Source organism: Orbicella franksi, chromosome 11 (genome assembly GCF_964199315.1).
Source record: "Orbicella franksi chromosome 11, jaOrbFran1.1, whole genome shotgun sequence".
NCBI lineage: Eukaryota > Metazoa > Cnidaria > Anthozoa > Scleractinia > Merulinidae > Orbicella > Orbicella franksi.
The window spans coordinates 11,057,248-11,083,251 of record NC_138155.1 but is presented as its reverse complement, the minus strand read 5'-3'; the positions used below and the strand labels follow the sequence as shown (position 1 = coordinate 11,083,251).

The 26,004-nt window shown below is 38.2% G+C and overlaps 2 protein-coding genes across 5 annotated transcripts in view; one reads left to right on the top strand and one right to left on the bottom strand.

Moving 5' to 3' along the window:
* Positions 1-10,228, top strand: part of LOC145460318 (prolactin-releasing peptide receptor-like) — a 30,217-nt gene extending 19,989 nt beyond the window's left edge. Inside the window, exons 2-4 of one of the 4 annotated variants that reach the window (XM_081445081.1) lie at positions 3,843-3,948; positions 7,304-7,362; positions 8,934-10,228. In XM_081445081.1, coding sequence (XP_081301207.1) covers positions 7,338-7,362; positions 8,934-9,973 — 1,065 coding nt within the window. In that variant the 5' untranslated portion in view covers positions 3,843-3,948; positions 7,304-7,337 and the 3' untranslated portion in view covers positions 9,974-10,228. Of the gene's footprint in view, positions 1-3,842; positions 7,363-8,933 lie in introns of all 4 variants that reach the window. The other 3 variants (XM_081445080.1, XM_081445079.1, XM_081445078.1) reach the window with 3 other exon arrangements.
* Positions 10,229-10,932: 704 nt separating this feature from the next.
* On the bottom strand, positions 10,933-25,991 carry LOC145460299 (RNA-splicing ligase RtcB homolog). Its single transcript, XM_081445057.1, has 20 exons — positions 25,773-25,991; positions 23,357-23,435; positions 22,927-22,994; positions 22,175-22,223; positions 21,679-21,729; positions 20,951-21,045; positions 19,907-19,968; positions 18,522-18,571; positions 17,983-18,089; positions 16,871-16,975; positions 16,175-16,229; positions 15,472-15,533; positions 14,926-15,132; positions 14,327-14,422; positions 13,985-14,031; positions 13,676-13,739; positions 13,302-13,330; positions 12,891-12,981; positions 12,206-12,248; positions 10,933-11,717 (listed from the first exon to the last, which is right to left on the bottom strand). The coding sequence occupies exons 1-20, from the start codon at positions 25,869-25,871 to the stop codon at positions 11,653-11,655; spliced, it is 1,524 nt and encodes a 507-aa protein (XP_081301183.1). The 5' UTR covers positions 25,872-25,991; the 3' UTR covers positions 10,933-11,652.
* Between the last annotated feature and the right edge of the window lie 13 nt (positions 25,992-26,004).

Here is a 26,004-nt window from a genome sequence, read left to right as displayed (position 1 = left end):
GGGTTGTTATGAACGACGATTCTTTTAAAGCTTTTTAAATACTGTAAAGTTTAGTGCGCGATCGGACGCTAAAAGAAACAATCGTAGCCTGCTGTACCAGTAGAAGAGCTCATGCTGGCAATTGCAGCTGCAGCTACCAAAAATTCTTCAAACTGTTCGCTGAAAGATACTCATCGCTGACTTCAGATTGTATTTTCAGCCGAACAAATACAAAAAAACCAGGTGAGAATGATGGTTTCACATTACTATTTTAAAAATAGTGAAAATATACCGTAGCAAAATTACTTAATACTTTAGACCTGTTTCGATCACGACATTTAGATAAACCTTAACACCTGAGTTCTGTTCACCATCTGCCTCTTCGTTTAAAAGACTTATTTGCCGTATTTGTACGTATTTATCACTGCTTGTTAACTTTATGGCTGTAAAGGTATTACTAATCCGACTTAAGTGTTATCTAAGGCCAAATTCAGACGCCGTACTTCACATGAGCCGAATCGAATGCAAATGAGAAAAATCCTTTGTTCTCCCTCATTAGCATTTCATTCGGCTCATGTTAAGTACGGCGTCTGAACTTGGCCTAAATCGCCTGAACAGTGCTAGCAATTTCCACCCACTAAAACGCGAGTAACTGTGCGATAACCTTGGCAACAGTTACAGCTCCTTTGAAAATTCATCGATCGTTGACAGATCGATATTTTCTTAATTTTCGTCCTTCTCAAATGAATTAAATGTAAGACGAGAGGGCATTAAAACAACATAATTAAAGTAAAGACAAGCAAAAACAACTCCACACGAGCAAAATGCATCACTTTTGAAAGGTGAGACAAGATGTAAAACATCTGCTTGTGTTTTTGCTTTGGTTAAACTGACTTCATTTAAGGAAGCTTGATGTAGCCTGCGGATGTTGGATTTGGAATCAAACCTCAGTGGGAATCTTTGATGTTTGCCAAACCTCATCGTACATAATGCTTATTATTCATGTCAGCTGTTCGCATCCGAGGAAAGTTTTATATTTTGTTGGTTTCTAAGCAACAGAGGTTACCGTAGCAACAGTTTTTTTGTAGTTTTCTTTTGCTTTTCTAACAAGGCTGATTTACTTCAAATATATTTAGAAACTTTGTACTCATTTTAATTTCTAATTATAGAGGTTTGACAACCTGAAAAGTTTTCTAATTAGACAAGTCTGTAAGGTTCGGTTTCTCAACAACACGACAAAGAACTTTTTTCAGGGGTGTTTTCGGAGTCCCACAATAAACGATCCAGATCTTTGATAATAGTAAATACTTTGCAAATTAAAATTTCTGTGGATGAATGCTATTTCAAAATTTCATTTGGAAGGAGTAGCCTAAAAAAACCTCGAAACAGTATCAAAGTCATCCTCGGAGACCCACTGAGCTTGCAATTTATATTTTAAGGAAATATTTTCGGACACACTTTAACAATTATTATATTATTTATGAAAAATGGTAAACTCTACGAGCCGTACATGAACTTTAAGCATCATAAATTTAGTAAAAACTTTTGGAAAATGATTTCGACTTATACATGTAACAAAAGACGAACAAACTCTTCCCCGATAGAGCGGTTTTCAATTGAGTGTTGTAAAACCAAAACCAAACCAATTACTTACCAATTACACTACTCAGCCAATCTCAAACCATAGTAAAACCAAAACCAAAACCAAAGTAATTGTCTAATTACTTTCGACACTCAATTGAAAACCGCTCTAAAGAACTGATGAATTGAAATGAATGCAACGGAACTTGGCGTTATTTTACATTGCCTCCAATAATGCTATCTATCATTCACGTATTGTAGTGAATCCAGGAGCACATTATCCTGAGTGGAACATTAAATGCATGTCTTTACTCTTTTTGCTGGCCATTACAAAACCGAGTTTAGAAATATCCAAGTAGCATATTTTAAACAAGGCCCCCAAAAACCCTCCACAGCACTTTAGAATAGGGGATGGGGAAGATTCGGCTTTTGTTACAGAAATGAGACTTGATAAGATTTTAAATCAAGTGATGGCGGGACGATCACGGTTATTTCAGTTTTTAAAAACATGGTCGCATCAAAACTATAATTTTATAAAATTAATACGATGATCAACGTGTTTAAATTTAAGTTTATTTTTTTAATGCAATCCGTAGCCCCAAATCCCAAATCCAAAATAACTGATTCCACTGTCCTTATTCCCGTCGTCCACGACCGTAATCCAAATCCTTAATCCTTAATACAAAATTTCATGCCCTTATTTTCATTCCCAAATATCCCATACAGTACACTCGAAAGAGGGCAATGTAAAGTCCAGAAATCCTTTAATTCTAATCCAAAGTCTAGTCCAAAGTTCAATCCAAAGTTCAGTCCAAAGTCCAGTCCAAAGTTCAATCCAGACTTTCACACTCTCGATGACCGGCCGATAGCCCTTTCCGAATTAAACTAAGCCTCTCTATAAAAGCGAAACCTTGTATAATTAACATTCAAATGAAAATGAGTTTTATTTGCATGTGAATGAAATCTCATTTTCGTATGAAAGGATGGGCACCAAGACTCGCTTTGAGAAAGAGGCTTAAGTTAATTCGAAAATGGCCCATTGCTAACCGCATGCATATCCCAAACTTTAATTCCATATCAACAATCCACTATGTTGATTAAAACGCATAGTCTGCTTCTTACCCGCAGCTACTCCCGAAAGTTTCTAGACTTTAACTGGAAGTTGGGTGCTTGGCAAAATTTGAAAACAAAAACTGCCTCGTCGCGTCATTAATTTCATTTGCTAAGGACGACTATTGCTAATGTTCCTTCCATTTTTCGATCAAACATTGATCAAGTTTTAATTTGAAAACAGCGAGTATGCCTAACAAAATTTACTTAGCGTCAAAAGTGACAATGAACCTTTTCCATATCAGTTGGCATGTAAATGTAAGGTTACCGTATACCTTCAGGGGTGTCTCGCGTCCAAGCGATGTAGCGCGTCCGGTTTAAGCTGTAGATACCTAAACCCCTATATCAAATTAAACCTTTAGAGCTGGCTATCAAGCCATACCAAAAATTTTGAAATAAAATAAACTGCCGATTTTTTCACGGCCACTAAATGCGAGCGTCCTAATCATCTTTTGGAAGCTACAAGTCAAAGCGAATTTTGTTTTTCGCCAATTTATTTATTTTTTCTCGGTTTCAGGACAAAAAGCGCTAAAAAAGCGTGTCTGCGTTTTGCCACATTCAATTGCAGTAAAAAGTTACAGAACATTTTCGAAACAGGATTTAAAAAATGTGAAGCGATCGTACAAAAAATGCTCTCGGAGAAAAAATATTTCGAAATAAACAATTCGCAGGCACGTGTTTGTTTTTTATATGTTATTCTAGCTACTGTCCAAATTTGAGGGCAATCACACAAATCCCCTTTGAGTTGTAACTCTTTAAAGTGTCTGCTTCAAGCGAAAACATTGGAGATTACTCTTCGACCATTACTTTGAACCAAAAATCCACATTTGAAGAGAATTGCCGATCTGAAGGTATACTGTAACCTTAATTGAAGATTAAATAATGATTGGCGTACATGAAGATCAGTTTTTCCTGTACGCGTACTTTTGACCAGAAAAATCCAACTTGTTTTCCAAAAAAATAACCACTTTTTTAAAGAATTTTCAGCTCAAATCGTCCAAAAGTTAAAAGGATAACAATAACGTGGACGTTGTTATTTAACAGGTGTATGCAGTATGGACAAAAGAAAGCACGTTTTTTGTTAGTATGATTGACATTAATTTTGCTAATAATTTATTGCTGTGAAGTTTATGATTCAACGCACTAAGCCATTTTGCTAATAACATTGACAGCTGCAGGTTACTGAGATAAGTATTCCACGACCTTACAGAGGAAACCCGTCGTGCTATAACCGCATATTCTACCGCATGTCTACATAGTCATCTGCATTGAAAACAGGTGAGCGAGAAAGATATAATAGACATACATGTAGTATTAGGGTATATACGACCCATCTCAAGCAGTAAAATTTCTGGTGCTATTTTGTCTTAGGACACTTCTAAGCATCTGGTTTACAAAGCTTATTCCTTTTCGTTCAAAATTCTATGCCATGACACAGTTTTACACCGCCAGTAACTTGATGACGAGTCACGATGGCGAAAATAGCAAGATGTCCTACTTTCATAAAGTCGTAAAGTTCGGAACGTAACAACCTTTGTTAAGTTCAAGCCTTTTGCTATCCGCTCCCGCACTATTTGGTCCAATTCACCTTCATAACATAACTTTGGCGGTTTTCAATGTATTGCGAGACGAAAGGGGTGAATCATGTCTCTTCGCTGAGCTGCTAATACCCGTGAGATTTTATTGCTTCCTTCGGCGAGTCGTCTACATTGGGAACTTACCTTCAACTCGAAGTGAAAGGGACTGGCAAAATTTGCAAAGATTGCAGAGGTTGAGACACTTAAAATAAAAATATAGGCAATGATTCAAGTTGCCAAACAATCTCTAATACTCAAGAAACGATTTCGTTTAACAATGATTAGACTATATGAGTCCGAGTATGCTAGAATGGAAAACAAGAATAGGAACACTAATCAGACTGATTCGAGAATTCTTCACAGAACACGCCGAGTGTCTTCCAATTTCAGTTTATTTTCACGTCACCGAGTATTGGAATCTTTGTTGCTGTAGATAAGAATGACAAAAAATGTAAGCTCGAGAAGGCATTGCCTCGTTCGTCTTGATTCCCAGCGTGCAGCTATTAGCCCCAATAGACGAATTCGGCTAAGGTGTTTGCATTCTTGTTGCCACCCAATTCATACCATGAGATGATGATTCATTTGGGAGGTTACAATTGCTCCGTTTGTACTTACTCCCATATTGCAATCAGTTGCGTGTAACAAACTGCCCTTAACCTTCCACATGGAGCGTTACGCGGTCTGAAAAGTGTGCAACAACGATGTAAACACGCAAGCCGAATCCTCCACTGTCTCGAATAGCTGAAGCTTCTTTCAAGGACGTGACATGACGGTCAAAGTCAACCCTGCCTGTCACGTGAACATATTCTGTGGATAGAATTTCCAGATGGTGTGATTAGATTAGACTCCCAGGTTCACAAGGCCAGTGTTAAATCAATGTTTCATCGGATGAATCTTCAGTTTATCAAATCAGTACTTATCGTTGCATACAGTATTACGGGCCGAATCATACATATAATCGTATAAAATAACCCGATCGATTTGCTCCCATAAAGAAGAGAATTGAAAAAAAAAAAAAAAAAAAAAAAAAAAAAAGAATTAAAAAGAAGAAATGAATTTCGAAATTCGGAAAACCCAACTTTGCAGTGTTGATTACAACCAAGTCATTGGGAACACAATATTTGGAAAATTACAGTACAACACAATACACAAAACTTATATGATTGGTGTTCCACTTTGGTTCACCAGTCAGGCGCCCAGTAAGGTGGGCAAAATGTAAAACACAATTTATTATTTTCTAACAATGACAGCAGTTTTCACTTTGTAATGCTTCAATTACTACTATTAACTTCGATTAGCACGTCTGAAAATGGTTAAATAGCGGTCTCTATAACACTTCACATCGCGATAAAGGAGTTCAGCCCGGGGGCTCAGTCCGGGGGCTCAGTCACGGCATTTTGAGTTAATTTGGCCGTGGACAAAATTAATTTTATATACCTTTATACTGAAGGTGGGAGGCGCGGTGGCCTCATGGTTAGTGCGCTGGTCTCCGGATCGAGCCGTCCGGGTTCGAGCCCTGGCCGGGGACATTATGCTGTGTTCTTGGGCAAGACACTTTACTCTCACAGTGCCTCTCTCCACCCAGGTGTATAAATGGGTACCGGCGAACTTAATGCTGGGGGTAACCCTGCGATGGACTAGCATCCCGTCCAAGGGGGAGTAGAAATACTCCTAGTCGCTTCATGCTACAGAAACCGGGATAAGCTCCGGCCTGATGGGCCACTTGGCTCGCATGCAGACTTTACCTTACCTTACCTTATCCTGAAGGTAACCTGAAAATAATACTTTACTAAGATAGAAAAACACCAAAGAGATACTAATAAACCATAAAGAAACAAGGATGGTTAAGGATGCAAATGATTGACGTGGATTACAAACTTTTCAAGATGCGACATCGTGACACAGCTCCTTTAACCCAAGCTGCCTCGAATTTCAAAACGCTATACTTGTGAAAGGAAGACTTCCGTCGAAGCCAGCATTTCCCAGGTAACTAAGTGTATGTAGAGAATACTCTAAAAGAACAGCTATCGCAGAATTCACAGTGGTAAGTAGATTAACCAAGAACTCTTTAGCCTCTTATCGTTTAGCAAACGTGCTTTTCTCCAGCCCTGACTGATGGGTAATCAGTGGACCACAAATAGCACTGACAAAAATATTTAGTCACTGACTATTTCCTATCATCAATACTGAACTAATTACAGACGACTCGTTGATTACTCATTTACCCAATGGATCATTGATTAGTTACGTCTGGTTGTGGTTGATTTGAGTATTTTCCAGAATATTTGCTTTCACCGCAAAATTGGGCTCAACGGAGCCAGACGCGAGTAAACTGATGTTCTTCAATGGTTCGGATTAAATCACAACGATCTTCATCAAGCCTGACTCCGTAACCTTACAAATACTTCCGATAAGCCGTGTTGAAAATATTATATTCTGCTATCACCTGAAATGTTTTAGGATTACACAGTTCATTTATTCGTGGACTGAAGATGAAAAGAGTTCGCTTAAACCGTCACGTCGAGGTAAAATGCAAAGCGAACTCTTTTTCTTTCGTGAATGTTTGGACCAACGCTTCCGATTCAGGGTTGCCTAAGGCCATTCTTATCCAAGAGACCTTGTTGTCTACAGTTCTACACAACAGGGCGTTAAATAATCAAAACTCATTTCATCTTCTCGTTAGCCCGGGTTGAAATTCAGCCCAGGTAAAACTGTCTCCATGTATACTAATCGTCTATTTATTTCAAGTGGGTTTCAGTGTTTAGAAACCGGGCAGAAATCTTAGTTTCCAGCCTGAACAGAGAAAATCGCCCTCTCATTACATTTTTCCGACAGTGACTCATAACCCGGCCTGGTTTTTTTCGTTCCCTTGGCCAAAGAACAGCTTTGAAGATTAGCCTAAGTTAGCAGGGGGCACACAAGGCACCACTCGACCATTGCAGTTGTAATGACACATAACAAGCGATTTATTTAGTGTGAACTGTCTCAGAAGCCTCTGAGATTAACGCACTTTGTCTTATAAACCCTAACGCATTTTTTCTTGTGTTTCTCTGCAGAAAAGCTGAATAACAGTGTAACATATATTGGGCAATGTCTACTCAATCGTCAGGAAACGGTAAGCGACTCGACATTTCAGGCACGCACGGCATAAAAAGCAGATATATCGGAATTAACTAGTTCGGATCGCGTACAAATCAAGGGACGATCGAATGAGACATTTTGATCTCTTTCTCGATCAAGATTAATTTAGATTAATCTACAACCTCTCGCCTGCCGTGCACAATCAAAATGTATAGGTCTATCAAGATTGGTTGAGAAGTATTCCCCAGTGTGTGACCTTTCAAATGTAAGGTATCGAGCACTACATGTGGTACTGTTTAAGGTGATTCCTTAGTATTGCATTGCGCATCCCTACTGCGCACGATTTTCGCGTCATTAGCGCGCGCATATGAGCGCCTGCGCGTACAAAACGTAAGAGATTTCCCTGAAATTAAGCTCGATAGCGAAATTAAATAAATGCTCCTTTTCTCTTAAACGAGTACGGTGACCCCCACCTTTTATCTCATAATTTCAATGAGAACAATATCCTCAATAACTGAGAAAAAAATTAGAAATCTATGGCTACTTTTTTGGCAAGTGAAATAAATACAACTGAGGAAGACATAACGGGCCCAACAGCGCATGTCCAAATTATGTTTCCCTTCAGTGGATAAAAAAATGCAGGGTATTTGAAGACATTTTCTCTGGGACGTAGATAAATAAGCAATCAGAGAAAGTCAAACTCTGTGTGATATACCACGCTGCATTGAAAAATAATCGAGCTTATTTGTTACGCACGGAGATTACCATAAGTCGCCTAAATAACCGTATTTGTACGTTTTGTGGCGTGAAAACAAGCACGGTGACTCCCTCTTTTTACTACGTTTTTAACATCTGCTTGTCCTGTAACAACGGCACACCAAGTTTCATCGGAAATCTATGACGGGTTCTTTTACTAGGGAATCACCTTAATACGCTGTGCAAGGTGGTTCTGTGGATGAAACACTAGTGTGTAACCATTCAAATCAAAGTTACTGAGCAGAACTTTCATGTGGTTTAGTGTATTATGCTGCACCAGGTGCTATAAGCGTTTGGAGTCTGCGGATGTAACCGGTATGGGAAACCTTCCCAATGGAAGCTACTGAGTACTACTGCCTTGTGGTACTGTTTATTACGCTGTACAAAGTACAAAGTGGTTATAGCGTTTAGATCTGTGAATGAAACCTATGTTTGACCTTTCAAATCAAAGCTATTAAGGAGTGTTATGTGGTACTGTTTATCATGCTGTACCATTCAGGTGCTTCAAGCGTTTGATTCTGCGAAAGATACCCTTTTGTGTTACCTTTCAAATGGAAGCTACTGAGCAGTAATTTCATGTGGTACTTTTTATTAAGCTACACAAGTTGGTTCTAACTTCTAAGTCTATGGCTAAATCTTTATATCTATTGTGTGACCATTCACATCAAAGTTGGTGAGCAGTATTTTTATGTAGGACTGTATAACTGTTATTCTGTCTATAGTAGCTTTAATTTAACTGGTGAACCTACTGTATGGGTGAACCCTTGTTCCGTTAGACAGTAATTACAATTTCATGTAGGTCTCTTGATAAGCACTGAACCATTGACGTCTGGTTACATCCCTTTTTAGCATCTTCAGCAACTCCATCAGAGCAAGGGGGATATTCCGTTAGCGTCAAGGTGTCTTTCGCTATCCTGCACTCTATCATCATTTTACTGGCCCTAGTCGGAAACGTTTTGGTGATATATATTCTGTACAGGAAGCTGGAAACCAGACGATTAACAAGCTTTATGTACGTGAACTTGGCTGTGGCCGACCTGCTTGTAACCGTAATTGTGCTGCCACAGTCCATGCAGTCCATTCTTATGAACGGCAAATGGATTGATGGAGGGTTTGGCTTGTTCCTAGCTAAGCTAGTCTATTTCTTATTCTTCGTCATTCTGACGGCGTCCATCTTCTCCTTAACGGCAGTGTCATTTGATTTCTTCTGCGCTATGGTCCTGCCCATGCACAATTTCCCTCGGTTCAGGAACAAGAAAGTTCTGGTTCCGGTCATTTGGATCTCTTCAATGTGCCTAATGATTCCCTGGCTAATTATCGTTGGAGTCAAAGACTCGCGCATAGAATTCAAGTTTTCACGGCTCGGCCCTCTTCAAGCATCTCTACGCGGAGTTTACCTTTATCTCGTCATCGCCAGTTACGTGATTCCTCTAACTACAATGAGCGTTCTTTACGGCCATGTTTGTCAAAAACTACGCACGCACAAAGCACCGGGAGTTACCATAAACAATCGCGCCACACACCGAGCCAACGCCACCAAACGCAAAATCATTCACATGTCAATCGCAATCGTCGTGGTATTTGCACTTTGTTGGCTTCCAGCACACGTGTATCACATGATTTTGGCCATCGATCTCAACTTGCACTTCTCGCTGCCTAACTACATCATGCTGACGTGTTATTGGTGCGGTCACGCCAACAGCGCAATCAACCCGTGGCTCTTGATATACTTCAAGAAGAGATTTCGTGTGGTATTTCGAAGGATGATAACACACTCATTAAGTCGCATGTCGGTTTCCAGCAAAACGAACGCGAGTGTGAAAAATCCAGCTCGGGAGTTTATGCTCGTTCCAGTCACAGAGGTGTACCAATTCAACAGCAGTGTGTGAAACACATACCATTTCAAACTAACACTGTCGTTGTTAACACGGCTAGTGCTTTTAGAAACGTTTTTCTCGCTTTCTTCCACCATGGTAAAAAAAGAAATAAACCTTTCCAGGGGAAATCGCAGTTATGAACTATCAATGGGAAAATGCTCTGTAACAGCTGACAGGTGTCTGCATGATGGTCTTGGACATAAACCTCAAACTTCATACAAGCTGGCTACAAAACATTGAATTTGGAACTTTCCTGTCACACGTACAAAGCCAGCGATAAATTGAGGTGTTAATATCTAAACTTATATCAGTATCAATACTGATTTACATCACATTGCTTTTAATTAATATTAAGATCACTAACAGTAATATTAATATAAATTTAATGTCAGCCACATATCTTGCACTAGTCTTGCACATCTTCCAAAAAAGAGCAGAGAAGTTTTTCCAACGAGTTTTTTACAGGGGTGCTAAGTTGTAGAACAGCCTTTCTCATGAACTCCGATCTACGGTTTCTTTAAGTGAATTTGAAGGTAAACATCGTTATTACAGCTTTGAATGAGACACGGCATCCTTGAAAAGGAGCTTTAGTAATATAATAGGTTTTTATTCTTATAATACTGTATTAATTATTAGTTAGTTTAGTTATGCAGACTTAGATTACTATACTTTTAAATTATGCAAAAAGAATTTTTACCGTGTATTAATAAAGTTATCGACTCAACTAACTCAACTCAAGAAATAATAGTCATCGCGAATAACAAAAGAATAATTACCAGTGATATCAAGAAATATTATGCAAAGCTCTTCCATCGAGACGAAAATATATTTATCAGAATGTATAATCACGAGACCTCACGTGTCGTATAGACTCCTCGAGAAGTACGTGTATCTGAGAACAAATAACGGGGATGAAGTACTCAAATATCTGACTTCTGACGTCATCTCGGAAACAGAATGAAACAATCATCAATCATAACAATAAAATCATTTATTATAATATTGCTGATAAATTTCCAATATGAGTTGTGTAAGTATTTAGAGAAAAAAATTCCTTTGAGGATGATCGTCTAATGACATTATGAGAAGAAATAAATGTTGATTACCTTTTGGTGCTTACAGTGTTAATATTCTTAGTGATCTACAGGAATATCTTCATGCTTAATGATTTTGTTATGTTTTTTGTACATGGAATGCCACACCAGTAAATTTTGCCCTTCCCTGTCAGGTTTGACATAACAGGGGAACTCTGTTAAAAGCGCGCAGAGATGTAGTGTCCTTCGCCGATATCAAGCCACACTTTTCGTTGAAAACTGCGTGACGCCAAAATAATAGCTGCATCGATCTCGTCCCCAGATCCCGCGCGTTTTCCGTCAGGGTGACCAAACGCGAGACGCTCTGAACGAAATCAAAAACCGAAACCAGAAATCCTGATTCCGGTTTGAAAATGCGCCTGCGTTCAAGTTCAATAACGGTTTCTCAACACGCGTAGAGAAAGTAGCCGCTGTGACTCATGCTGGCTCACATTCCGATTTCTCCCAGGTCAGTTTTCTTGGTGCTGACCAAAAGAATCGCGGCCTCTGGAAACGAGATTGCAGCTGCATAGGACACAAAGGCAGTTCGGATGTTCTCCCTTGGTTTTATGGAATAAGTTGGGCAGTCTCTACTAATTTACTACCAGTTTCGTGGTTTCATCCTTTGATAACAGCGATTGGTCTTAGTTTAATCGCTTTTTGACTGATTCCTGCATCATGACCTAAACAAAAACAAAAACAAAAGTTGTTATCTAGCAACAACAAAGGTTTAAAAGTGACTAAAAATGATAATACATCTGTTTTGTGTAAAACTACAAGAAGACATCTTTCTCGCATCAACTTGGTCCTTCGAACCGGAAAGGAACCTCTATAACGCAAGGACAAGACAACAGTTTTTAAGGTTCAAGTTGCTGCGCACGAGGGAATGAGAGAGTTTCATAAAGCCGTGTGTCTGTTAGTGTTATCGATTAGTTTACACCGTCCAAAAAGTCACACTGGTTTGAACTAATTGAGGGTAGAAGTTCATGACAAGTACTCTATACAGGCGTGACTGCATCCTTCGGCATACACAAAGTGCAAAACGTCTTTGAGACAGCATGGACATAAAATTAAAAATTAATTTACAATGAAAACAATATCATAGTTGTTTCATCGAACCAGAAAAAATAAAAAAAGAAAAATATATAAAGAAAAAAGAACCAGGACTCACAGGTATTAACTACATCGGTGACGTTTTTATATGATTCTGGAGCCTAAAAGAAAGGTATGAAAAATTACCACAAATTAGCATGTTTGCTAGGCAAGGCCCTGGTGATTTAAAGACAAAATCATAGGGAATCAGATCGCCGTTTAACCGTATAAACCACGGCCTCATTTTTGCAGCGAGTTTGAAGTAATATATAAACCACGAGAAACCATGTTTTACCACATTTTCTTCTGCACAACAGGTGTTTGGAAAAGTTGCGAAAAACTGCCTCGAGTGGCTGATATATCTTTTCAACCAAAACTAAAATTGAGAAGTAAAATACAAAAATCTCTGCTGATCAAGATCAGATATTCAAACACCGCCACGGTTATGATTCCCTTTGCTTAAACTTGATGATTTATCATGAATTTAACTAGCGTTTTGAGGAGGGATCTATACATACGGTATATGGGGGGGGGGGGGGGGGAGGGGGGAGATGGTGGATAACAGGATGGTATCCTGAAAAGGGGAGAGTACTAAAAGGAAAACACAACAGGAGAGGTCGATCTAAAATGCCAGAGAGTGTGAAGACATTTTTGCACATGGAACGTTTCTTAACAGAGAACCGCACTTCCCTTAATGAAAAAAAAAAAAAAAAACCAAACAAACAAACAAACAAACAAACAAACAAACAAACAAACGTATTTACCTCTTCCATGACCAATTTGGGGGAAGCCACTCTGATTGAAATTCCCTTTGACTTAAGAGCATCAAGCACCTCTTGATAGTCAAGATTACGCCTGAATACAAAATATAGCCAATGATAAGAATCCAAAGAAAACTGAATGGAAACTTTGCAGATCTACTTAAGTCTAGTAGACATACCAACACTTAAATAGCTCTGGTGGGCAAGATTGTATCTCAAGTATTGTATGAAGAGATCAGCTTCATAGCTTTATTTTTGTCAACTGTGGTTCAGTTGTTTGCGGTTGCCTGAACCATGTGAAGTTGTAGCGACAAATTACACTAAATGGGGAAATAAGAAGCTCTTCTCCTTTGCAAGTCTACTACAAATGGTACAATGATTACATAAACATCTGTCACATTGTCAAGTGCTTACCGTGACTTTGCTCTGGACAATGCTCTTCCCTACAAGAACACAGAAAATAACGCTCTACAAACAAGCCGTCAATTATATATAGCTAACAATGAATACTGTTGCTATTTTACAGGAAAACAGCCGCTTACGACTCCCTTGAAAATAAACCGCGCAAGCGGTAAAATTTTGAATAAATACCATCGATGCACTTTTTACAAGTGTCTTTTAAACGTAACGGTTCGCACAATAGTCTTTTCAAAACCTTTATGTTAGTCAAGGAATAAAAGTCCCCCTCTTTGTTGAGGTGTATATGTAGGAAGAGGTGACAACTTCTTTACTAAAGAAAGACTTTTCTTGCCACTTCAGCGGGTTTCAATATTAAGGAAATCACTTACCGCCCCGTGGCAAGTCGTACCAAAGGTCTGTTTCATTCCTTTTTCTGTGCCTGTCAGAACATAACTGAAAAACGAAAAACCGGTAGTACAATGAAAATCACGACAGAGAAGCCGAGCAAGTTCCCTAGCTTGCCATTTATCTTTCCTCTTCTTTCAGTAAGAGAGTTTTGGTGATCAAGACAGCACGATGGCTGGAGAAGGAGGAGAAGGAGCAAAAACAGAAGGGAAAGAAGAAACAAGAGGCGACGGCGCAGGTGACAACAGGAGCAGAAGCAATTGCAGCAGCTTGCTCACTTCGTCACAACTTACCTACAGGTTCCCATGGTTCCACCGATAAGTACAGGCTGACCAGTCAACTAAAAACATAAAAAAAAACCAACACTTCAAAGTCTAGAACGAAAACAAGAAAAATTAACCATTAACTTTATCTTTCATAAACCAGTAATAATAACATTGGTGGAGGAAATTGAACACAAAATTCCTGATACAGTTGTTTGTTTTGGATCCGTCAATCGCCTGCTGCCCTCCTGAATTTGAGTGATCTAACAAAACTTAGCGACTTCTCGTACAGCTTCAGAGGTACGGTATAAAATTCTTATGCCTAAACGCTACTCGAGAGTAAGATCATTCGTTATTGTTGCTGTCGCTGACCTGGTAATCTACCGGAATAAGTGGATGATGTGGTGGAAATGCGCGGGTTGATCCCTTTCTGTGCACAAGGAGGGTCTTCTGTTCCCCGTCTAACATCTTATGCGCGAGTTAAGGATATGACTGAAATTGTCACAAAAGCTGTTCTAGTGCAACAGCCAACAGGGATGTGTAATGTCCACTGAAGATAAACTTAACAAATAATCATCATTGTCGCGTTCCTTATTTCTGTGAATCCATTATTTACAAGTAGAGGCTCTGGAAATTTCTCAGCTTTCTCATTTCAGAAGGAAACTTGAAAATAACAGTTTACTAAGATGGAAATACACCTAAGGGAAAATAATGAACCATCCAGGGACAACGATTGTTAAGGATGGAGAAGACTGACACGGATTACAACGAACTTGAAAAATTTAGGTTAAAGTTTTCAAGATGAACAAATTGTGACGTAGGTCCTATAAACACAAGGCATAAATTTATCTGCGTTGGCAGAGTATTCTCCACATTGTCCTTAGGTTATTTTGTTTGTTTGTTTCATCAAAGTTTGTCATTTGCCCGTTTGAACACACCCTAATTAACCTTAACAAGTGCAAGAGGGATACATGTTCCTCGATCTTGGCTATGTTATGTGACACGTCATAAATCACGTGCATGTCCAAATCATCTGGAGTGCTCTTGAACACTTTTCCAAAAGCTTGTCTTGTCAGGAACGTCATAGTTGAGCGGTTCACCCAGGCATAATTCGCCGCGGCAGCCATGCCTTTCAAATAATCTTCTCCTTCTTGTGAGTGGATTCTTGCACAAGCGAGCTGTAATTCGACGAAATAAAGGGGTTATTGTTTTATTCATCACATCGTTCGTTTATTTCATTGCCGACCATAGTAAATGAAACAATAGCGCGTAGAAAACGATAAGTAACGAAAACGAAAGTTACGAGCATGCAACAAAATTTTGGCCAATCAACGCGGTATTTCAAATTAAATCATCCAATCGCTGCTGAGCTGACGGCTGCGCGTCATGCAATGGCGAGAAAATTCCGAATGCCCTACAAACAAACTCAATTGGATTTCCAGTCCATGAAAGTTATCAAACATTTACTGTAGAGGAAAAGTATCAAATTGAAACAACATGGATGTTTTAAAACAGACCTGTCTGTCATTAACGTCAATTTTGTCTCTTTTCATTGCTTTCTCCATTGCAACCAGGGCATCTGCAAAACAACGAAAAGAACTTAGAAGCTGTCAGCACCAAATAAACAACGATAGGCTTGGAACAGACCCAAAGATTACAGGTCGAGGACCCTTTATAGGTTACCAAGTTCTAGCTTAAAATTGAAAAGTTATCGATATTATTTCAATTTTGAGCAAGATCTTCAAAGGTTATCGATAACTTTGGCTTCCAATTTAAGGAAAAGCTTGTTCGAGTGCTAACTGTTGTCCTCTGCAAACTCTCGTGGCAGTCGATGCTTTAAAGAAGCTCAGTCACGGCATTTTGAGTTACTTTTGAGTTACTTTCGCCACGTACAAAATTAGCTTTAAACTGAAGGAAACCTGAAAATAGGAGTTTACCACGATGGAAATACACCAAAGAGCTAAGAATAACCCATAAAGGAACAAAGATGACTAAGGATGGACAAGATTAACACGGATTACAAACGACGACCTTTAGAAATTTAGGCCAAACTTTTCAAGATGCGCAAACCGCGACGTGGTTCCTTTAAACTCTCTAATGGCTTAACTCAGGGTTTTTGTCTCCCGTATGGATAAAAACCCTCTTGAAATCTTACTAGCTTTGCGAACATACGTTACATCACGACCACTTTGATACACATTTTATTGTTCACTAACTAACCGGTAGCTACTTGATGTCCAAGGCCTCTACTGCCACTGTGGATCATCACACAAACCTGTTGAATACACAAACTGTTACTTATTCCAAGAGGGGATGAAGGGTAATCCAAACCTTGTTCACACTGGCGACATAACCACATAAGAAAGACGTTATGTCGTTATTGAAGAGATACCGTGTTGAAATAAATTGTCTGTCTGTCTGTCTGTCTGTCTGTCTGTCTTTCTGTCATTTTGTCTTCATGCCTTCATGCCTTCATGCCTTCAAGTCTTTATGTCTTTATGTCTTTATGTCTTTAATGTCTTTATGTCGACGATGTTCACATTACCGACATTTTTTCTAACAAGTTCGGATTTTCTATTGACCTATCGAAAAACTAAAAAGTTCAACTCAAACAAGGGACTTGACAGTGACATAAACCGTGGGGGCTGTTATGAAAATCTTTCAGCTCAACGTAAAACTCACTTATACTTGTTGGTAACAATTTCAGCGATACACTACAACAGTAGCTGTGAGTTACTGACGTACATCAACACCACACGAATTCCCACTCGATGATTTTCCTTGATTCTCCTCACCTGTTTTCTAAGCAGTGTATTGATAACGTAAGGTGAAACTCTTTCTTGATCACTGACAGTGCACCGCCTCGTTATCTTAACCAGTTCTTTCTCAGTGTTAATAAAACAAATCCTTGATTACCTGACCCCGATGATCAACTCCCATCTTCTTTGCAGCATATGTGTTATATATTTCATCTACAATTTGAATTTCTGCATAGTGATTTCCAGCTCCAAGAGTACCAAGCTAAACAGTTATATATATAAAAAAAGAACAATTGAATGTAAAGTAATTAAATTAAAATGCGATACAATTATAATTCTACTGCACCTGGAGTACTGTACAGTACTGTGAGTAATATAAGTACTTCGTATAACGTATTGTAAGTAACTGTATGTTCTGGAAGTAGTGCATGTATTTGACTTCGCTTTTGTTCCGGCCAGAAGAAAGTGGCCGTCATAACGGGGTGGCCCTATTAACGAGGTGGCCGTAAGGCGGGGTTCCAGTATTGTAAGTCATTGTATGTTCTGCAAGTAATGCCAGTATTCAATTGTAAGTAGATTATTGTATTGCCAGTGTCTTAGTAACCCGCATTGTAAATGATGTAAGTACTGTTCAGCTATAGTAAGTTGAGTTTTGTAATGTCTCTGGAGTAGGAGACCTACATTATAAGTAATGTATGTAATTACGTGTTTTGCAAATTTAAAAAAAAAAATACAAATAAAATAAAATAAAATGCTCTACATAATCAATAGGGGCGCCCAACGACGGCTTTCTCTTGAATCTTTTAAAAAGCTGTTTTAAGCTATCTGGACTGCCTTTAGAGCTCTGTTGGTTAATTTAAGCTGCGCTAAATTCGGCAGCCAGAACGACATTTTTATCGATACGAAAGCGACAGGTATTAGATTTCTCATATCACGAACGTTCGAGGTGAAAATTCTCTTATCAAAATCGGAGAGGCTAGGATTTAAAACCTTCTGAACATTACCGAAACGATCCTTTGGTTGCCCCTGAATGAGGCCTAATCCAGGGAATCTATTATCAAAAAAATATGTCATAAATTGCATTTTATGTATGTAGGTATTTTCCCAAGCTCATCCTACATGTACAGTAGGAACTAAGTTACTTTTTCCCTCATGAGCATCTATTGCAAAGAATATGTCGAAAATCTCTCTGAAATCCATCTCTTTCATAGCAGAAGTACTAACAAATGAAAACAGTACTTTGCATTTCTATGAGGGAGGTTCACATACCTGCGGTAAGCCTCTTTTCTTAGCTCTAGGGCTAACTTTATCAGGGTCAGCTTGTAACATCCGGCCATACTCTTCACAGTGCTCCTTGTCTTCAGCCCATGCGTAACCTCAAACAAAATATTCCGCAATGTCTGGGTGACTAGGTAAAGACTTGATGCTCAGTCAACGGTTTTGCTTTTCGCTGCCGTCAGTCACCTAAGGGGTACGGACCTCTCGGGAAACAGAAGTTAACCTCAGCTGGTTGAAAACACTGTGGGTCGCATATGTGGGTTGTGATTGGCAGATTTCGATCCATTTGTTTGTTTCCTTTTTTACAGTTTAATGCTCTTTGCTTGTCGTAGTAAGTATACTTGATGGCAGCCAAAAACTATATGATCGTTAATTAGGTTTTGAACTTCAGAGTTTCTGTGTTATTGAAAGGCGTAACATTCATGCATTCCCCGCCCCCCCCCCCCCTTCCCCCTTATTCATGTCTGCTCCTTTGTTGTCAAGATATTAAAAAGGTTCCAGTGTATGTAATATATAATACATTAAAATACCTTCTCTAAGGGACCAATCCATTCCCATTGAAAGAGCTTCCTCCAAATCTCTGAACAAAAAAAAAGAGCTACATGAACATGTATGTATAGTTGTTCCGATCTGGTCCACTCAAGAGGTTTGACTTGTAAGTTAAAAAAAAAAAAAATCAACATCATGAGACAAGTTTGGTTGCTTGTAACAGTGGTTGCATACAAAAGGACTGGCTCATTTAAAGAAGGTCACTCCAAAAGGCTCACTTTTTTGTCTTCACCATAGCATAGTGAAGGCATACCTGAAGGTGGCCGCCATTTTGAAACTGAAGTTGGCAGCCAGGTCGTGTTTATGTGACGTCATTCCGTCCGACTCAAAATTGGCGGGAACGACAAAAACTGGCAACTGACTTTGCATCCTTCACAAGGTCACCAAAATGCATTTTTTCCAAGCGATTACCCACTTAACTATCTTCACTGCTATCATTTTCGGAAACTGGAGCATGTTTGACCCAAAATAATAAGGCTCAAGAGCAGCCATAACCCACAGTGATAGTTAAAAGGCGTGTAGGAAGCCATTCGGACAAACTCAAGTGGACGGAATGACGTCACGAAAACGCCGCCTGGCTGCTGAGTACTGTTCAAAATAGCAGCAAAGATGTCGAATTTTGGACTTCTTTGGAGACAAATTTCATATGGAAAACCTGCACTTTAGAGGCTGAAACTTCGGTGAGTGGCTAACTTAGTGCGAGGTTTTTATTAGCGTTGAGAAAAAAAATATACGTTTTCTGGAAAGACCCTCTCTGGTCTGAACCCCATGTACAGAATGTTCTTAAAACTTTGCCAAAAGTTGCATATTATCCTGCTTATTGCAGTAAGGACACTCGAACCATGAACACTTGACATATTTTCGTACATTTTTTATGACCATAGAATAAAGCCTCTTCATATAATGTGCAACGTTAGCATTTTCTAAAATGTAAACACACTAAATACTCTTGCTAGAAGGAAGAGCCCGCACTCTATGGTCACTAAAAGGAATGTTCAAAAAATTATCCCGTGTTCACGGTTCGAGTGTTATCACTGTAAAATTTGATAATAATAAATTGGTTTCACTGTGCCGTTGATGAAATATACATGTAAGTACTTAACGACAAGATTTAGGGTATTTTTAGCAGGTCACACTGTACATGTAGCTATGGTAGCCTGTTATGTCACGAAAACGAGACAAATGTGTTCACCAATGATTGGGCAGTTTTTTGATACCATGATTGTGACATCAACTGACAAAGAGTGGTTAGAAGCACTCATCAAAATCTTGGAAAAGAAACTCATCAAAGTCTTGGAAAAAGTACGAAACTGTTTTTAGCCACCCTAAATATTACAGGATATAACAGCAGTAGTTTCAATCTTACTTTGCTCCCATAGGAATGACACCTTTGGAGCCAACACCAACAGGAATGTGATCAAAAAGTGACTGCAATTATAACAAAAAAGTAAAAAGCTAGAAATTGTAGTATGTACCCTTATTAAGAGAAAGAGATATCTTTCAACCACCATTACTATGGCTGCTACATGTACATATAGGCATACAGTAACAAACTGACCCACAAATGAGAAAAAAAAATTCAAGTATAGTGTATGCAGAGTATAAAGAAGTTTCTATTTCTACTGACAGTCTATTAAAAGTAGAATTGAAAACATCTACATGTACTGTTCTCCACAAAATGCTCCCCACTCCACCATTAGTGTACCTTACCAAGGTCTTAAATTAAGCACTTACTTTTTAATACGTCTTTTTATGGAGGGCTTATTATATTATGACCTGAATGAAGGAATTATTCATGAACCAAATTTTCCACACAATACCATTTGATTACATTTTTAATATCATGTGTGACAAATAACACTTACAATCATGGGTTTTTGACTTGTTTTAGTGTCGACAAATTTCGCGCCAAATGTTGCGATGGCAATTCTATAATACATGTATTATAGATTAACACTGAAATTTCCCACTAAAATTAAGGAGTCGTAATTTGTCACCCATGAAATTATCCTGAGAAATCTGGACAATAGTCATTAATCAAATAGTACTTTCATACTTGGGGACATTCTGAAGATTTCCAAAGGCATTTCAAACCTAAACCCAGTCCCATGTACATGGTTGTATTTCAGCATACAGAGACCTATTCCTTGAAAATTAAAGAGTTAGACAAAGCTCGCTGTCATTTACATGGACTTAATATTTCTTTTTCTTGCATTGGTCAGAGCTAACAAATACATTTTTCAAAAGTGTGTCAGTTGAGTTAATATTACATGTAACTGTAACAGCTCAAATTTTGCAGCTGGGCTTGAGATTTGGTTTCATAGGCGTCAGTATGGAAGAGGCCAAAGTTTTTGACCTAAACATGCAAGACTCGCACCTAAGGAGTGAAGGTTGACAGGTGCACACTTACCTGAGCTAGCTGCTCTTTAACTGGCTGCACATCTTTCTCTTCAAGGTTTGTCCTTAGCAGCCTAACACCACAGTTGATATCAAAACCAACACCACCTAACAAGAGTTAAACAAATAGTTTTTTCTACTTAAACTGATTTGCATGAGGAGGTAGTCCATCACTGAATCATTCAGTGGTTTAGGGTGCTGGTTTTATAACCTGAAAGTTCCGGGTTCGAACCCTCCCCAAAGTGCCACTAGATCAATTTTTCTTCTGCAAGATGTCAAAGGTTAGATGTTGAAGATGTTAGAGATAAGATGTTATCCAGTGAGAAAAGGGTCTAGTTATATTTATAGACTGACGGGTTAGTAAGATCCCTGATTCCCTACAGAATAAAATAATTACTCATGTAAGACTCGGAGGTGTGATGTCCTCACAGTTAGTGTGCTCACCCAGTTCGGGTTCGGGTCCAGGTTCAAGCCCTGGCCAGGGACATTGTGTTGTGTCTTGGGCAAGACATTTTACTCTCAAAGTGCCTCTCTCCACCCAGGTGTATAAATGGGTAACAGCAAATTAAATGCTAGGGGGGTAACTCTGCGAGAGACCCATCCAGGGAGGAGTGGAAATGCTCCTAGTTGCTTCATGTTACTGAAACCAGAAATAAGCACAGACCTGATGGGCCACTTGGCTTGTATGCAGTTTTCCTTTTACCATGTAAGACTTAAAACTATAATTAATTTATGTCGTACCTGGAGACACCACTGCCTCAGGAAGTGACATGTCAAAAGCTGCCATATTACCTGTACAACAAACAACAGAGATTTTGTCAAAAAGCTGCTGACACGTAACTTGTGCATCGCACATGACTACAGGTACAATCTTGCACATATCTGAATTTATGAAACTGGTGTTAGTGAGAATCTTGCCCTTGTCAAATATTTATTTACTTATCTTTTTTTATTATTTTATTTTCTTACCAAAGTAGATGATATATTAAACTTCAGAAGAATGTTAGTCTCCCCCTACACCCCCCCCCCCCCCCCGCTCAATCTCTGATCTTTCTGCTTTACTTGTCCCTTGGATTGATTTTAGCTAGGCCTAATTACGTATGTAAAAGTCGCAAAAGAGTGTAGCTGACTTGGTGCAAAGGAATGAACTATTCATTGTACAGTTGTGCCACCACTAAATGGGCTGTCTGAATAAATAACTGACCACAAACCCTAATTATTATTAATAATAACTTACCAATGGCAAAACCATAACCTGAATGGACATCAGGTAATCCAACTGATCTCTAAAAGTTGAACAATTAAAAGACTGTTGATTCATGGTACAGCTGTATGCATGTCTTTGAAGATTTCAACCTTAATCTGCTTCTAAATGTATTTCTTGGCTATTTTGAATAATGATAATCAACGTTATCCGAAGTTTCCTTGACATTTCCTTCATTCAGGCCACCTTTTGGTGAGAATTTTATGCTTTATGAAAAGCAAACAGGATTTTCTATTTGACACTTGTACGTGGTCATTTACATGCATGTACATGTATTGTTTTACTTTCACCGTTTATTTTGTTTGGCAAAATGTTTCTTGGTGAATTTGTTTTCAAAAGGTTATTGTTTCAAGTAAATGATTAGACTAAAGGAGTAAGATAGGTTGGACTCAAGAGAGTACAAGCATAGTAAATGATTTTTTAATTAGTACTTTATAAATTTATTTAGAGCTCCACTTTTAGTTAGTAGGTTTCGGCGAATCTACATTTTATTAGTCAGAGTATTTCTCAAAGGTGTCCGGTCAATACACCTAGGGTATTTTTGAATGATTAAAACCTTGTTTGAAATGTTTGTGATGGACAATGGACAGAAGAATTGAGTGGCATTTGAATGGTACAGCTATTATTACACAAATCCAGTTCTTCCATGGTTTTTAACAACAGGGGTAGCTGTAGTATCAACTGTTCCTGGTTTAAGAAATAATATAAAATAAATATATTCTTACACCAACAATGCCAGGTAAAGCTGCCACATTTGCAATCTGTTTCACACCAGGAAGAAATCCTCCAATACCTTGAGAAGAAATGAGGTATATACAAAGTTACTAAATTTAAAACAATTATTACCCAAGTAGGCTACTAAGTCTGGCCAGGGTGTGGGCTTGACTTTACATTTGAGAGCCTGGCCCAGGGCAATGAACAACAAGACAATGCAATCTATACTTAAGAAATAGAAAACATGTAATGTGTTTCTATCTTTCTAAAGACTGTAAAACTTTGTTGAGTGAACCAATGTTATTATTACATTTATGTCATGCATAATAAATCATGCCATAATCAATGTATTCTTGAATGTAAATTGATTACTTTTAGAGCTGCTTTATTATTATCATTAAAAATAAATATTATTATTAGTGAGAGCAACATTTTAAGTACCTTGGGTTCCAGCCCAGTGTTTTAATTCATCGAACATCAGCTTTTCAAGTGAATCGTTGATATAAAAGATACCCTCAGCCTTTGGGAAAAAAATGACTTAACATTGAGTGAACAATAGCAATAATCACTGACAGTAAATATTTATTTTTATAACTTTATTAATTATAGCTAACTAAAGGTAATATAAAGGATTGTCAAGTGTAATTTCAAATCCTAAGAATTCATGGGTTCCCAGGGAAACTTGCGATTCCAATAAAGACAGGGCCAATTAAACTATACTTTCTAGTCTAGTAAGAAATATAATACCATAACATTTTGAAACAATTACACACAGAATTTATTAAGCATGAATTGCAAGATGGCTAGTACCCAGGGGATTCAGATTTCAAGTGATTAGGATCATTATTGATAATTCTTTTGTGCATTGGAAATTTTCAATTCTAGGATTTTTGTGGGCAAGAAAATTTGACAAGTATTGTTTGTTTGTTTTTCTATTTCTTGCTGTTGTTGTTTTTGCATTTTTTGCATGGCTTTATTTACAAATGTAGGGGCAGGGGGTTAATATAAATCTAAGTGAAGTTTTAGGAAGTTTAAAGAGAGATTACATGTAAAAGGAAAAACGTTTTGGAACATCACCAGACAGATGAACGCCCTTGAAAGGGCACCCCAGGTTGGTGGAAAACTGTTTGGTGTAAATCTACCAATTTTTAACTTCTAATTCTAATGATTTTTAAAACAATGTCAAATCTTCAAAATTTCCTATTTCCAGAAATTTTACTTATCCTTTGAGAAAAACTATTTATCCTCAAATATACCCAAAAATCCCCCAAAAAATAACCAAACAGTCCAAAATGTAGATATGTGGGATCAGCAGAGAGATTTTTGATTGCTTGAAATGTGAACAAGATGTTTGCATTAAAACCATAATACCCAGCCAAAATACAGCCTTCATGTTAATTCTATCCTCAGGTAAGGATTTCAGGGGGTACTTTGGGGGATATAATAGTAATTTGAAGATATGCTGTAGCACCTCCCTCCACCCCCTACTTAGTTCTGCCAATAAACTAAAGTACTTGTAAGGCCATCCCCCTTTTTTTTTTCTTTTATTGTCGAATGCATTTTCTGATTTTGGGTCGGTCGGTTGGGAAAGGAAAAAAAAACAAAATTAAAATTGGAAAAGGAGTCTGGAGCTACGAGGCCCGGTACCTCAGCATAATATCCGTGGAGCCTGGAAACAACAAGGTGTGGTTACAAAGTCAACATCGCGGCAATGGAGGAAGGAAAAAGTCGACGTCGTTGTTAAAATCAAACGAGAACAGGGAAAAACTAAAAATCTGTATACGTAAGGCAAAAAGTTGCTTATGTTTCAGATTAAAGTGACAATAAATGTGCCATTGCCTTCATTGCCTTCTGTATAACTTTTTTTTTTTTTTGAAAACGCAAAAATCTGGGTTGGTCGGACGACGCTAAACAGAGAAAAAAAAGGGGATGGCCTAACCAAACTTGTTTTACAGTTGTTTTAATGTTAAATGATGGTGTCACATTACATTACAGTGGTTCTGGCATGGGAATGATACAAGCTCATGGCATTAGCAAAGTTAACTTCATTTTCCATGTTATAAAACTAATTAATGATTCATGCTTTTAACTGTGCATCATCAAGTGATAATGCCCTTTGGAAGTTTAGAGAGCACTCAAGAAGCTAGAGTTGCTCCTGGCTACATCTCAAGCAACTATTAACACTTTCTTTCCTGTTCCCCAAACTTCCTACATGCTTCACATTACCCCATGACGTTAAGCCTAAAGCATAGAATATAACTGTTAATTAACTACAGTTAAGTTATTTTTAGTAACATAATTCTAAAACTTCACACTTGAACACAAATATGGTGTGTAGGCTGAATTGTCATTTCAAGACTATAAAACTGTTGCCACTCAAACAACTTTTATGTTATCATTATTTTATTACAGTTGTATGTTCACTTTTTATCTTTAAATATTTGTAGCACAAGGAAGTGTTCTAAAAATTGCCGCTGCTCTGTGGCAAAACAATAAAAGCAGTGAAAAAAAAATGTTACGTTTCCATAGTAAATTCAAAGACAAACACAGCTGGACCACAAAATCCATAATGGAAAGGGAGGGAGGGAAAGAAGGTAAAGGGAAGGGAGGGGAGGGGGGAAGCGAACAAAGAATTTTAATTTTTGGGCCTCGAGCTCATTCCTAGTTGATAAATTAAAAATTTCACTTCAATCTTCCACAAAACAAAATTGGGACGAATATAAAACACCTGAAGCACACTGTAGGCATAACACATGTATATGTCTTACACTTCATACAGTGCTTGTTATAATTAATGGTTTTGCTGGGAATTGAAGGCACCTGGATCGAGCTTTACAGAACTTAAAAATTGACTTACCTTCATGTTTGGAACAAAGCCCTTCTTGATAAGAAAGGCATTCTCGTCTAAGCGCTCAATAAAAGAGCACTCGTCTCTGTATGTACGATGCTGAGCCATTGCAGGGCATGCAACGAAATATTTCAGCCCACACGGCCACTACAGACTTGAAATTTAGGGATTTATTTCAACAAATTTATTTGAAGCAAGGCTGTGTGAAGCCACGATTGTTCAGCGGATGCATCCATGCAAT

Excerpts from the sequence above, each read along its gene's own strand:
- LOC145460299 (XM_081445057.1), bottom strand. The coding sequence starts at position 25,871 with ATGGCTCAGCATCGTACATACAGAGACGAGTGCTCTTTTATTGAGCGC. Across the intron at positions 15,133-15,471 it reads TTGACGTTAATGACAGACAG|CTCGCTTGTGCAAGAATCCA; the intron begins GTCTGTTTTAAA and ends GTCGAATTACAG. Across the intron at positions 12,249-12,890 it reads CCAAATTGGTCATGGAAGAG|GCTCCAGAATCATATAAAAA; the intron begins GTAAATACGTTT and ends CCTTTCTTTTAG.